Source organism: Haemorhous mexicanus, chromosome 1 (assembly GCF_027477595.1).
Source record: "Haemorhous mexicanus isolate bHaeMex1 chromosome 1, bHaeMex1.pri, whole genome shotgun sequence".
In the NCBI taxonomy this organism is placed as follows: Eukaryota; Metazoa; Chordata; class Aves; order Passeriformes; family Fringillidae; genus Haemorhous; species Haemorhous mexicanus.
The window spans coordinates 141,922,902-141,938,477 of NC_082341.1; the positions used below are offsets into that span (position 1 = coordinate 141,922,902).

General features: G+C 33.5%; 1 protein-coding gene across 3 annotated transcripts in view; it reads right to left on the reverse strand.

The window, feature by feature from the left end:
• The window catches only part of CSMD3 (CUB and Sushi multiple domains 3), a 583,179-nt gene that overhangs the window by 173,844 nt on the left and 393,759 nt on the right, over window positions 1–15,576 (reverse strand). For all 3 annotated transcript variants that reach the window (XM_059857957.1, XM_059857877.1, XM_059857801.1), the window contains one exon: window positions 2,708–2,899. In XM_059857957.1, coding sequence (XP_059713940.1) covers window positions 2,708–2,899 — 192 coding nt within the window. The remainder of the gene's footprint in view (window positions 1–2,707; window positions 2,900–15,576) is intronic.

Below are 15,576 nucleotides of genomic sequence, written 5' to 3' on the forward strand. Positions count from 1 at the left end.
GTCACAGACTTCTGTCTCTGTGTGTTTTAATTAAATTCTTATGTGTTTCAGAATCCATAATTTTCTGAATTTAATGTGTAAAAATTATTATTGCCATAACCTTATTTTTAACTGAGGACAGACCAGCTCTGAAAACAAAGTTTAAAGAAAACCTTTTATAGTATTAGATATAAGAGGTAAGACTGAACAAATATAACAGCTCATCTAGAAAGAAAGGCAAATGTCAAAACACAATGAAAAATATATTTTTTTAATATGTTATGCAGTAAAAACTAGATGTAGGTTATGTGAGCCTGTCTTTATAAACCTCTGTGTAGACACAGTGGTAAGCAAGCACTGAGCCTTACTGTCTCTGTGATGATCTCAGCATTCATTATTTCTATGTAAGGAAGTAAAGGTTGGGGTGGTTTTTATTTACAACCTGTTTATTTTCTCTAGGAGGCAACAAAATCTTATTCCACAGCTTTCTGGCTTTTATTTATTTATTTCTTTAGTTACTCCTTAAGAAATGAAACAGAATAGTTTCATTTACTTTTTCTTTCCTTTTGTTAAAATAAACTCCAACATATAAATAAAGAATCATCATATTATTTGATTTTGAATGGAAATTACCACTGGAGTTAAGTGTTTACAATAAAACCTTTTTTATAGATATAAATATGAAAAACAAGACCTTGCCTGAAATAAAACAGTAGAAACAAGCAAAATCGAGCCACAAGGAAAAAAAATATTGAGCTATGAATTTTTGAAGAAAGTCTGAAACCTTGGGAGACAGTCTATACTTCCCCTAAATGTATAGTTAACCTGAATCCTAAAATCTGTTTTTGCATACCAGAATTTTTAATGCAATCCTTGAGAAAAATAAACAAATACAGTCACTTTAGATTCTGGTACCTAAGCAGGATTGGATCCAGAAAATCTTTGGAGTGGAAAACATGGGGTTATTTTTTGCATCACAGGCACAAACCAAAGGACTGTCTTTTGGCAGGAACACGCTCTCAAATTTATAGTTTCTCAAAATATCTTTAGTGTAGAAGAATTTCTAATTACTATCTTTCATTCAAATACATGAATCATAGTTTAATTCTTTGTTATTTTCCCATTGCTAGTACCTTTGAAAGGAAGATGTTCTTAAAATTTTGCAAGGCAAGACTAAGGGAATTAAAAAAAACAAGGCACTCCCACAGGTAAGAGCAATTAAAAAGTACATTTGCCTAGTTTTGAGCATTAATAATTAAGAGGTTCAAAAAGACACACACACACACTTTGATGTGTAAAGAACCAGTAAAATAGATCTAGAACATGGTTCAACTATACACCTTTGGAATTATTCCTGCCTCCTATTCTTTCATCAAAATTATGTTTGTTTTTTTCTAAAACTTTGATAAATGATGATGATGTTGAAGTTATGTGTGGGGTAAGTATTGCACAGTTTGGATTTACAGGGATGGAGGCAACTTTAATGAATATATTACAAGCTAAGAGAAAAAAATCAATGAACATCAGGGTGTACTGAGCTACAACACAGTTTTGAAATCACTTAGCTCCAAGGCAAGGTTTGCACACTCTAGTCTATTAGCAGTTCATATTCTCCAAGTATGTATCATTATAGGAAATCAATAGAGAATAACTTCATGCTTGACATTTGGACAAATAAGTCATCATAATAAGCATCCTTGCTACCCTGTGTACAGTAGATGTTTTGCATGAAGTGTGGAACTTACCAGTATTAGATAAATGAATGCATGCAGCTAAAATCAAGTGTATGCATATTTAATATGTGCTACGGACAGAATGTCAGTTGAGCAAGCACCTACATTTAATCTATTTTGTAATATCATCAACTCACTATTGATAGCAATTAAAACTGTCAGTACTGCTTTATTATAGGGTAGTTATAAGGTCATCATGATGGAAAAAATATTTTAACTTTAGGACCCAGAGCCCTAGAATTCCTTTTATTTGTTCACTTAGATATCTACAGATTTTCAGTTACCATTACTATAAAATGCATATTTTCATATGTAAAAATCATAAGACATGAGCAATAAAATACTTCTTTACTGCAGTCTTCCTGAAAGTAGTCTAGACAGTTCTTGTCTTCAGGCCCATAAACTCATATGACACAGGAAGGCACAGTTAGGAGAGTAAGAACAGAGAAAATAACACTTTAACACATTAAGTCGAAAAGCCAGTCACCAAGTCAGTACTGTACTGTTTGCAAACACCTGTCTGCAGATATGCATGAGCAAGGTAGACGGTGTGCAGGCAGAGGAAATGCAAATAGAATGCAGATTTTATTTGTAACAGCTAAGGTCAAGATAAGTTTATTAAATGAAAGAGAGTATTTGAAAGATGTACAGTGCTCCTTGCAGTTGTAATCTCTGTCAAGTTCCTCCCTACAATGTTTGTCCAAGAATATACTACCAAGGATAACAGTCATTGACATTGACTTGTTTTCTCTGTCCCAGATCATCAAATTATAATTTGATGGCCCTGAAATGACCCTGAGAGAGACAGCATGAGAACTATTATACTAACAACTACAGAGGAAAGATTTTGGTTAAGACTATCAGAGGTTGATGTAAAATAATTGTTAAGATGTGCAGTACACGTATTTTCTTTAAACAAGTTCCTAGAACGGTGTAATTCATTACATAAAGATTTCTATTTTTAGGAAAGCATTATTTAATTTTTTTCTGCATACCTATACAGACTGGTGGGTTTGGCTGCCAGAAGTACCGGTTTTCTACCTGAATGCAGGTTATTCTCTCATCTCCTTGAAGTTCATAGCCAGGGTCACACTGAAAAATGACAGTGTCTCCAGGTTCTCTTCCATCACCATTTCTAGTTCCATTCATGGGGACACCAGGATCACGACAGGCAGTTGCTACGGAACCTAGTAACACAGTGAAAAAAAAAAAAATTTTTGAAAAAAAACATAAAAATTTTCCATTTTGTTACATTTTTCTATCCAGGAAGCCCTGCAAATTCAAAATTTTCTTAATCACTTAAAAATATTGAGAAATCGTCCAACAGTCGGGGGCTTTTATACTATTAGTTTTTTCTATCTCCTTTAGTTATTAAAGGTGCCTAATTTTTCTTTTAGTTATTTTTTTAATTCTGTGTAGCACTGCAGTGTGCAAAAAGGAAAGGAGGAGATTTCCTATGACCCTGGACATTTAGTACTTTTAACTTAGAGCAATTTTTAATATGAATAAAATTAAAAGCAGATTAAGGTCTTCAGGTTTTCCAGTTAAGGTAAGCTTGCATGCATCTTCAATTCTCCACAATTCTATAGTTTATAAATATATCTATAGTGTAACATTTAGCTGTGACCTTGGAAGTAAATTTTATTGATCACTCATATCTATACCCTTGCACATGACCTATCTACAACACTAGACTTTTATAGTAATAATAAAGAAATCACTACAAAAAATATACATGGATTTAGTCTGAGACAGTCTACAGCTATATATAATACATCATTATGGAATATTATTACGATAAAATACAATCACAATGATTACTTAAAAGTATAAAAAATTAAAGATGTTTTCCCCTTAAACAACATATTAAAATATATTATGCATAAAAACACTTGAGTTTCAGCAAAAAAGTAAGTTCACCAATATTTATTTAAGTAAATATTATTTCCTACTACATTATGGAACTGAAACATGTTATATGTATTACAAATAAATGCCAAATGTCAGACTTGCCTGTGGAACTAGTCCCACTGAGCTCAGCAACCTGCGTAACATAAATACAAAGTGGCAGTACTGAGATTTAATTCAGATCCCCTCTTTCTGGGAAGGTAATACCAGGAGACAGCAATCTAATCATCCAAAATGTGTCTGGGTTTTGTAGTTATGATGTTTTTGAAGAGCAAATTTTGGTCTAAACGGTATTTCTCTAAAAAAATAAACCCTCCAAGGAACTTCCTTTCCAAGACATACTTAATAAAAATATAATTGGTGCTATACAGTTATTGGGATTTTTATGGGGTTGTTTTTAAACATAGGAAATACTGACTATAGGGAAAAAAAATTCCTACAAATAAATTCTCACAAAAAATCAAGCATGAACAGAAGGGGAAAATGTTCCTTCTTAGTCCTCAAATATTAAATGCATATTTCATTTAAATGTTTCATAATAAATTAAAGATAGTTATTTTTTTATATTGTCACACAATTTTTTAAAACTTCTGCTTTAGATACCACCATGACTCCTGTTTGTATATTTAGATATGTTTCTGGGTTTAAACTTAGAAAAAAATATTACTAAAATAGGAAATTACCAAATTCACTGTTTTCTGCCCACTTTGTTATCTGCCTTGAATTTCGCCATCAACTAGAAAAAACAGTTCTCTGCTTTAACTAAAACATGCAATTCCAGAAGAATGGGGGCTGATTCTTACTCAGAATTTGCAATCAATCTTGAAGGGCCAAAGAGAGAATATTGTGTTGGCATGAAACTTGTTACTGTCTGTTCATCATATTGTTCTTACTAGATTTCATCATTCTGTAAAAAAATTGGATATGGCTGAAAAAGACATGAAGGGGCCACATAGGAATTCATGATACAATCTCTTTGGGTATTTTAATCCCTTATTAATATTTATGCAAATTAATTTTATAGGATGAGATCAGTGTGCCAAACTTATCACCTTACCCTTATTTGCCTTGTACAGCAGACATCTTGCATGCTTGCTCAACCCACCTCCTGGTCTTTTGGCTTTGTAGCCAAATTGATGAAGTATGGATTAGATAAGTGGAGGATGAAATGGATGGAAAACAGGTTGGTGTGCCAGGTTCAAAGAGCATCCATGATCCAAAACCTAGGCAGGAGCTGATTAGCAGCAGTGTCCCTCAGGGGTGGTTGTTGACTTCAATATTCATTAAAGATGGGGACAATGAGACAAAGTTAGCTTTTGGCAAGTTTACAGACCCTGGCTGATCAGTAGATATGCTCTAGTGCAGGGATGTTATTTAGGGAGGTCTCAGTAGGCTGGAGAAAAAGCCTGAGACAAACTTCAGGCGGTTCTAAAAAGGAAATTCATCCAGGACAAATGAATCCCAAGAGACAATTTACCAGAAAGCAGCTTCACGGAAAAGGAATAGAGAAGACAAAAGCTGTTCTAGGAAGTGTGTGTGCAGCAAAAGCACAAAGCAATCAGAAGATGCAACAAGCAAAACTCCAGAGGTGTAAAGGAAAACACTGTTTCACTTCAAGTGTGGTCAAACATTTTATTCATTTATTTTTTTTTTACAGAGGGGTTGTTATCTGTTTGACTGTTTTGTGACCAGGCAATTGGACTAGAAGTCTTCAGAAGTACTTTCCAACTTTTACTATTCCATGGATATTTTTAAACTTGTCGAATTCACGCTAAATACACACAGATCTAATTTAAAAAATAAAACCACTGCTTTAAGACCGTTTTTCACATTAGAACACTAGAATGTAAAAGAGAGCTTCTCTGCTCCCACTATGTCATCATCTGGGTTTTAGAATTTTAGGTAGATGATTTTTAGAAGTCTAATTCTCTTTTTTTTTTTTTTTCTGAGTTCAGCATTTTAAAAAGCCTCTATTAAAAGTATGAAATCTAACTGAAGGGTTTATGAACTGGTTTGACAGACCAGGTGAGCTTCTCAACAGGCTGATAATAAATTTATTCTGAATGAACAGGATGTAAGAAAGGAAAAGAATGCAGCATGCCATTAAAAGTACTGAATATACTTTGATTTATCATAAATAAATAATCATTTATTAGGCTAGATTTTCCTAAAATCTGTGGGAAATTTTGCCTTTATCTTCTTTTTAAAGTGCTACCTAAAGGAAGAGAGAAAAACCCTTCATAATACAACTACTACATGATATGTGATTTATCTATTCACGTAGTTGCATGACATTATCCTAAATATCATCATCAGAATAATAAAACAGTGATGAGTTCTTAGTGAAAGCACACTGCAGAGCTATAAAGCTACTAACTTGGAGCACTTACAGTGTACAATTATAGTACAAGTTCTCACGCAGCCTTTGGAGATTTGGTAGGGTAAAAATAGGTATTAGCCTTAGGTATTCATACTGGACAATTCAAATATATATACAAGGTTTTGAAACATCTTTTTCTCTAAATGTTTAATTTGTACCTACGTAACAATCTACTTTTTTTTACTTGAAAGCAAGAACTCCAGTGTTTTGTGTCTTTTACCTCCATTTCAACATACACACATACGTCCATGGAGCATTTCAACAACTAGAACTGAGAGATTTAGACACCAAATTTCAGCTGTTATTTTACTTTGATGGTAATTTTAAATGGTGATAAAGGTCTATGTAAATAAATTATGGTCAAATTAAAAAAAATATATACACATACATATGCATGTTGGTTTGTTTATTTGTTTTTCTTGCATGTCACCACACTTTGTGGTGGAAATAAGTGAGCATTACAGAATTCCTAAAAATGACTGTTTCCCTAATTTTCTTTTTTTTTTTTCTGTCTATTCCATTTTAAAGAGCATAAACCAGGAGAAGGTATCCAGAGTTCCACAACTACAGGGAGATTGGAACATAAATAAATTATTCCTCCCTGGTATTTCTGAACACCACATATATTGCTTTGTAAGTACATGTCTAAACCAGCGTGCTTAATTAGGAGTGGGATTAATTTAATTTAATCTTGGCCGTGCAAAAGTTCGGTGTCTTATTAATAAGCTTGTTCCCTAGATTCCCTCTACAATCCGTATCACAAGGGACAAACTTTTACTTAAGATCTGCACTTAATGTTCTCATCCACTGGAACAGAAGGAAACACGTGATTTTTTTTTTTTCAATTGAGACAGAAATGCTGTATTAATAATTTATATTAAATGTGTAGTCTCTATTTTAATAATAAATCTGTTGGTAAATTCTATTTTTACTTGATTGTTGTCATATAGTTACCTCAAAGAGGAGGTGGATTTTTTTTTACAAATAAATTTGTCAAAGTAAGAACCCCAAAACACATAAGCATCTTTTTTTTGAGGGAAAAATTAAAAAATAGTTATGCAAGAAGGAGATTGGAGAAAGAAAACCTCAATCATGTTTGCAATTATAGAATTAATGCATTTCTGGAGAGTTAACAAATATTCCTCATTATTCAAACTGAATTTCTTAATCACAGCTTTCTGTCATGTCTGCTGTAGCCATAGGGGTTTTTTCACGTGCCTGACTCTAGCCTATCATTACTACTGTTAAAAGCTTTTTATGTTTATAGGTTTTTGATTTCAGAGAGGCTATCTGTGTGTTCTGCCCTCCATTCTCAACTTTGTTTTCCTCTTTAATCTGTTTATTTTTTAATATTTCTTTTCATTACCTATCTTCAGCCTATTATTTTTCTCCTTTAAAAGTGTCAATACTGTTTATGAACTGTATATATTGCAGTACAAGAAGTGGGAATTTTTTTCCTGTTATATATTCAGGCACCTCAATCACTGAAGTGATCACATCATTCCCCACGAAAATTTGTGGAGTAAGCAAAAATTCTGGGAATAATGCCTTTACATATGCCTGATTACCTGCAATGAAATTTTGAGAGCTTTCTGCAAAATAAAGAGTGGTCTATCACAATTCCCCATAAATTCATGTATAAGCACCAAAGTTCTTTGTGACGTATTAGAGTTGATAAAGCAAGAAAAGAATACCTCATGTTTTATTCTGTTACAATGATTGGAGACTCAGAGTTTAGGAAATAATTGTCTTGAATAACTAGTAAGCTGTGATTGGCGAATGTAATCCATTAAATTCCTATTAAAAACATTTTTTATGGGAAATGGACAAACCTCAGATGTGTCTATTACCTAATATATGCAGCAGAACAGGTGCAAGAGTGACTCTGTGTGTAGCACAAACTTGTGAGTGATCATCTGAGAGCTTTTTTTCTCTAATGAAGAGAGAAAAATGCAGAAACCTATTTTATTTTTTCTCTTGGCACTGCTAGTTCAGAGTAATCACATGCAATCAGTCAAACAATTTGGGCTAGATAAAGAATGAAGAGACAATTCTTGATCATAAATTCCAGGATGGGGATGAATGCAGCTCATGCTCAAACTGTTCAGTAGGTGTGAGATTAGTGAACATATTAGATACACAGAGCTGGTATGTCTCTCTACATGGTCAGAGTGACAGAAAGTGTTTCAACATAATTATTACACACTTCTGAGCTGAGTATGTTTGTAAAATAAAACCCCACATTGTGTTTTGGTTTGCAATGGGGCATGGTTTTGGAGCAGATGAGTTGTTTTCATTTGGATGAAGATAAAATTTGAAGATACACTACTGAACTACGCTAGAATGACTCTGAGCTAAGAATATCTCTAAACAGTGTTGCCAGCAGAGGTTCATTACCAGCTGTTTCAATCCATGTATCAGCTCCTCTTAGTTCTTCTGTGTGATGTGCTAACACAGAAAAAAAACTGAAGGGCCCACAAGTGATACTTAATATCTCAGATAGCCATGTAACCATATTTTCTAATTTAGACTTTGAATATGAGATCACCAATCCTCCAGAAAACAAATGCCATTGCACAGGCAGAAGTATTTACTCTTGAAAGTTGTTTATCTTACACAGTTCCTGTTAGGTGACTTGAATAAAGTGGGGCAGAATCTTGTTTAGAATCTTGGCAGCCAAGCCATGCAAAGAATTAATTTCCCTTCCACCCAAAACTTGTTTGAATTTTTCCTAAGAGCATTCATATAAACAAATTCATATATTTTGAGAAGTAGAGATGAGGGTGATGATCCTAAATCATCTCTTTATGAGCTGTACAATACTGTGCAAATGCTCCTACAGAGCCACAGAATCCATTAAACTAGCATTCAGTCATACCCAGAAAAGATGTAAACACAGATTGCCCTTTATGGGGGGTATAAAAAAGTTTTGATACATCTTTTTAATAACAAGGAAAAAATATTTATCCATAAATCAGATAATTAAATATTCTAAATTGATTATTCCTGCTTCAAAAGCAGCAAGTTACTACCAGGGTCAAAAAGTTTCTGATAGTTCATAAGTCTAGGCAATTTACCAGGTGACTGAAATGTTCTAAAAGGACAGCCCTAATGTCATTGAGAAAAGATACCTTGAAACACAGCATTAAAAGTTGGACAAGGTTATAAGAGACTCCATTGATGCTGGAAACAATATAATAAATGTCTTGTGATTTCTTGATGTTAACAGTAATTTCTAAATTTGACATCCTAATGCATGCCAAGTCAAATATAGTTAAAGAGTCTGAAACCCAAACCTGGAGAATTAAGGAAAAAAGAAATATTTTTTCCTTTATTCTTTTTTCTCCTTTATTTTTCTCCTTTCCCCAGAGTGCACAGTCATGTCAGTAGCTTCAAGCCTTCCAAATTTCAAGCTCTTCATAACACAAATCATGTCCAAAATGTTATTATAAACTTATTTAAACCAACATCACTTTAAATAAAGGCTTTTTAGTATTGCTGGTCTTTCAAACATGCATCAGCCTGAACCAAGCCTGTCTGCACCTTCAAAATTCAAGCTGTCTCAGGACCCACATAATACCTTTACCCATATGGACACTGCAGTCTCTCTGAATCTTTTATGCTGTTTGAGAACCAGGTAAGCCTGGTATTTGCTATTTTAAATCCAACCTTCTATGTACCTTTTCCTGAAAAAGAAAGAGTAAATTTCCTACAGCATTTTCATGGTCTTCTACCAGCAGAAGCACTTCTGATAGCATTTCTTTAATCTATTTTTAACTCTCCTTTCTGCTGTAGACCTAACAGATATTTAGAAGCATGGTCATTGAAATTCTTAAGTAAATTCCAACCATAGACTCCATTTGTTGATTTTGCATGTCTTCATGGATTCTATCTAAGTTGGTCAGTTAATGTTTCAAGATCAAAATGGGAAAATATTAGGAATAAATCAAAGAATCAGAATTTCATTTGAGACAACACATCCCTAAAACGAAGAAGTTTAACATCTTGCATAACCAGGGTTTTCTAGGTTGTATAGGCAGGGCTCTGTGTTGAAGAAACTTCCCCCTCCAACCATCCTGGACTAACTCTGGCAGTCACACTTGCACAACCAAAGCTTGGGCTAAGGCTCCTGCACAGACACACACCCCATACCCACAGTCAGAAAAAGTTTCACCAGCTTGACCCCATCTCAGACATCAACTGAACTTGTTTTAAAACTCTTGTTTACACTGCAACCTGGCATAGTCTCTTTTTCGGGGTGGTGGTTGGAGATGGTAAATGGGGGAAGAGGGCAACAGTGGACATTAAGATTTTTCTTAAGGGTCTTTATCTGATTTTACTATCAGATAGGTTAGGATTATAGATAGGTTATCAGAAAGGATAGGTTATGGATCACACTACTAGGTACATTGTAGTTCTTAGGGAGATAACTGACATTGGTTTAATGAGAGAACATAATTTCACTTTTTCTTATTGTTTTTGTTTTGTCAATTTATACTAGTTGTTAAAACCATCCAAAGCATTACACTTCTCTTACCATGTCTTATTGGAAACCTTAATAGTTATTTTATCTCCAGATCATAAGTAATAATCTTTTTTTCCAATGATATGAACTCTCCAGTTTGGAACAGGTATTATTTCTTAAGTATTTGCTCAGAGCTTTGGCAATGAGTCTGAAACTCAGGCCCAAATAAATAAATTGACATATGGTTTCAGATAATTTCTGAAACTCAGTAGAAAATGGATACTGTGACAATATCTAATCATGCTGTCAATGCATTCCAGCTGGGAAGAAGGGTTTTGAAAATCTTAATTTCATTTAGATTGCAAGTTTAGGGCTTGGGGTTTTTTGGAACCTTTTTGTTCTTTGAAGATTTTTATACTATATCAGACCGCATATTCCTTTATGCTACATGTGAATACCGTGAGATAGAAATAGCTTCTCAAAAAGAAGAAATTATGAGAACCTTGGACTACACACAAGGGCTGCTCATGCAGTGAAAAATCTTACAAATGGTAATTCAGTTCTTAATAGGATTTCTATTAAAAAGATTATTCAGATGATTTGAGGTAAAAAATTTATGTTTCATTTGTTGGTCTGCAGAATAGTGTGCAACATGCTTTGCTGGAACTGTCAAGGATATGGCTGTACAACAGAGAGCAGCACTTCTGGTTTGCCTTGTCTTTTAACCGAAATCTTCTGAAGGGAGGGAGATTGTTCCTATGTTAAAAGTTAATTTTTTTATTTTACTTTTTAGTTTCACAAATTGTATATTTGCATTATAGATTCATAGTTTCAAAACACCAAAATATTTTGATAGTTCTTAAAGATATGGCCAAAATTTTAATCTGTCTGAATTTTTAACTTTTGTCAAATTTTTCCAATAATACTTTTTATTTGTTTGCTTGGGTTGAGTTGGGGGGGTGGAGAGGGTGTACCATAATTGGTAAGTTTGACATTGATGCAGAACTTGTCTCATCATTTGGTAATATTCTGTCCATACACTTGTATGTCATTACCCTGCTCTTTGCTAAGGCAATAATTTTTTCTGTTGAAGAGAGTACTATACTATAGTCACTTGAAAAATTTAAGGAACTCTGTCAAAGAATAGCTTCTGTTTTCTTTAGCACTATACAGATTACATTTTTTCCAAAACAATGATGGAATATACATAAGAATAAAGATTCTGTATCTATATATTTAGCAAGATTTTCAAATTCATCTCTGCAAATGAATTGCATCTCAGACTGGATGTCAGAAGATGTCCAGCCTGTAATTGAAGACACCAGACCACAAATAATTTTTTCCACATTCATACACATAGGACAGAAAGACAAGCATTAATCAGTCAAGAGTCTTTTTTCTGTCTCTCAATGATGAGATCAAGCAGATTACTGGAATGCTGTCAAGGAAAAATATAATTTCCTTGACAAAAAAATAGCAGCAAAAATCTCTCTTTTATATTACTATGTAACAAAATGGGTATCCCTGGCCAGAAATGGGGTAAGAGGGAAAATAGGAACAGACAATAAGTTGACAAAATTGAAGTCAACTCCATTGTAGCAGGGTGTTTGTGCTACACTGATGGTTGGATATGATGATCTTAGAAGTCTTTTCCAACGTCAATGATTATAAATATATATATGCCATACTCTAAAAATATTACTTCTCTCTAGATACATTTCTGTGATGTTCAGTAAATTACAAGCTTGGAATAAAACCTGCAAAACACTTTCCTTTCCTTTCGCGTAGATTGTATACAATAGAATACGCACTTCTCTTACACTCATTGACTTAAAAAGGAGAGACGTTCAAATGAGAAGAGACTAAGACCTTGGAGAAACAGAAGATAAGTCTCAAAATAGTTGTCCCTCCTTTACATTTGTGAACTCTACTGTAATCTGAATGTAGAAAAAAGGTAACAATCCTGAAGATTCCTGTACCTGTACTAGCAGGAAAGATCCTATCACATATGTGCATGTGTCTACAAAGGATAGCACATGAATGATAAACAAAGGAGACTAATGATACTGAAAATGATGAACAGAATATCTATCTCCAAAGGAGCATTAACTAGAATGAATGAAAGCCAGAATTTCTCAGTGACAACAGAGAACAGAATAACTATGGCATCCAATTTATCTCCCATTGGAAAATGGCTTCCCCAGTCATGTGGTTGAATGTCAATTCCACAGTTTTCTTCTGTCTTTTATATCAAACACTTAGCAAGATACCATTTTGGAGAATTCTGCAAAAACAGTTCAATACACTGTTCTCCTATGTACAGAATTTATTGCAAGATGAACTCCACATACATTTAAAGATGAGCAACCTGTCACCTGTGCACAGTTTCGTAAAAATAAATCACATAAGCCTCAAACGATGGATTTGTCAGTCCCACAGAATTTTGCTTGATGTTCTATATAAGACTGCAAATTTGGACTGACGAGTAATCAATCTAGCATATGAATGCAGAGACTAATTTTCATGGTGAATTCTTCATAAGACAAGGGGTTTGGGTTATGTTTCTTTGTACGTAGAAGACAAAACATGATAAGTCTTGGTCCCATGCAGTTTTGTCCACTTATTGGTAGCAAAAGAAATGCAAAGAAATGAAAGCTTAATTGAGATTAAGCTTATCCAGTCAATGGAATCACACAATTTTGGCCCCAAAAGAGCATAAAGAGGCAAACTATATTATTAAGCATAGGTTATTTGATCACCAGTCTTCCCCATACCCTCATTCTTTGATTTGATACTTTGAATAAAGTCATACACTTGTGCATGTGAATATAGACCAAACTGCAATGCTTTTCTGTTGGTGTTACACCTAAATATTAGGAAATTACCTGGTACACAAAATAGTATAACCTGTATACTTTTGACAAATTTTTAGTGACTAATACAAAATAGAAAATAAAATACATGGTATTAATTAAATCTTCAAAGTGTCTTAGTTGAAATAATTTCAAGGATTTGTATTATTGCATAAATATTTTGCTGTCTGGTGCTCTATTTTGATCAATAGTTGACTTAGATTTCAGTGAAAGAGATTAGATTAACCAAAGGAAAAAAAAGTTAGAGAACCTTTTCTGAAACAGAAAAGTAATTTTATTTATAATATTAAGAACCACAGAAGTTTAGTTTTGCAATTCCAAATTTACTTTACTATATACACAATTGTAAATAGTTGTAGTGGACTGCTTCTGCAAGTAAAATAACCCATTGTAACTGAAAATTTTATCCAAAAAACTTAAAGCAGAGTGTTCAATTTCATTATTCTTTAACAGAAAACATAGTGTCAGATTTTTCAGATTCAAGGAATAGCTTTCCCACATATAAAATTGAACTATGAAATTAAAATATTAGTCTGAGACTCACAACGTTTGAAATTTGGAACCATATCAGCTTGATCTCTCTGAAATGCCATGTCACAAATCAGAGAAAGTCAACTTTACCTATGTAAATTTAGGACAGGTGAGTAGACTTTCTATTCATACAAGTCAAAAGGGTTTGGACAAACTATATTACATGGAGTTTAAAAATCAGGATTTTAAATCTCAAATATAATTAAAAGAAGTTACTTCTATGGTGACATGGAGGAGAGGAGGTTTCGTTTATTTATAATGTTAAAATTACTTATAATGTAATTTTATGTCACCAACTTATTTTGATATTTCCTTTCAGCTTTCACTTACTAATACTATAACTCCAGGTCTCTGTAGCTACAAGTCATTACCAAGGCATTTTACATGCAAGCATTACCTCACAGTATTGGCCTGCATAAAATGCACGTACCTTCTATGCTACTGAAGTAAGATGACAACAACTAAGTTATTGTAATTTACAAACATGTGACAGGAATGACATTTTTGTCATTGAAAGACATAAATGGTAACTCCTTTTACTAATATCTGCTACTTAAAAGAAATGTAACAGCCAATAGAAGAAAACAACTCTATTAAATGGTCTCTTTTTAAGCCTCTTGATGCTAAAAACAATGCAAACCCACCCCCACCCTTAAATCAAACAAACAAAAAAAAAAAAATCACCAAACTAAACAAGAAAACACACACCAATACCACCTCCTACAAACCTAACACAAAACCACTGAGCTAAATTTACAAGTGTGGACATCCACAGATATTTCCGATAGGAAAATAGTGGTCCTGAAATCTATAAATCCAAAGAATTCTGCTCCAGTTGAAAGAAATCAGCAAACCAGAGTGGGCAAATATTTTAGATTAAAATTTCTTTCTGCTATGGAATAGACACAAGGAAGAATAAACCCTATGTTAGTGGCTTCAGAAAAGTGAAAAAGTTATGTCAGGAAGTAATCCCTACACCAGCAGTGGTAGGAAACAGCATTCTGAGAAAGAAACCTGTAAAATTCCCCATATGCATTTGCAAATCACCTTCAGGGTAAATATATCAGAAGCAGAGATCTTTATTATTGGAAAGCTGAGGAAAAGAAAAAAAATAGAAATACAGGAAGGTGTTCATCATCAAAAGAATCATCCTAAATGTGACTGTGGCTAATAGGTCTGTCTTTGAACCAAAGAAATCCCACCAAAATACAAGAAGAAAAAGACATCAATGAAAACAACAACAGAAAAGAAATAAAAGAAAAAAAATTGAACACAAAACGTTTAGAAGACATTGTGACTATAAAGTATAAATATAGAAGTTGACTTGCAAGCATTTAATCATCACAATAATCAATGTAAGCAATATGATGCATTATAATTCTAGACTGGAAATTTATATTGTCAGACTTAAGCCATGCAAGCAGGTATCTGCCTCAAGTGTTCTGGGCTTTTTCTATAGTATATAGAGACAAGTAACTCCTGAGGGCTATTCATCCAGTCTTAAAATAAGGAGAAACAGCTAGCTGCAGTTTGACAGTAAATCCAAGCATTTTAAGGCATATCCTGTTATATAAGAAATACTGCTAGAGCATCTATTTACAAAACCTTTCCAATACTCAAAATATATTTACAGTTTAGTTCTGCACTGACTGCCTTATAATGCTCAAAAAAAGCTCTATCCTGTGTGATGTTTAATTAGTCAGAAAT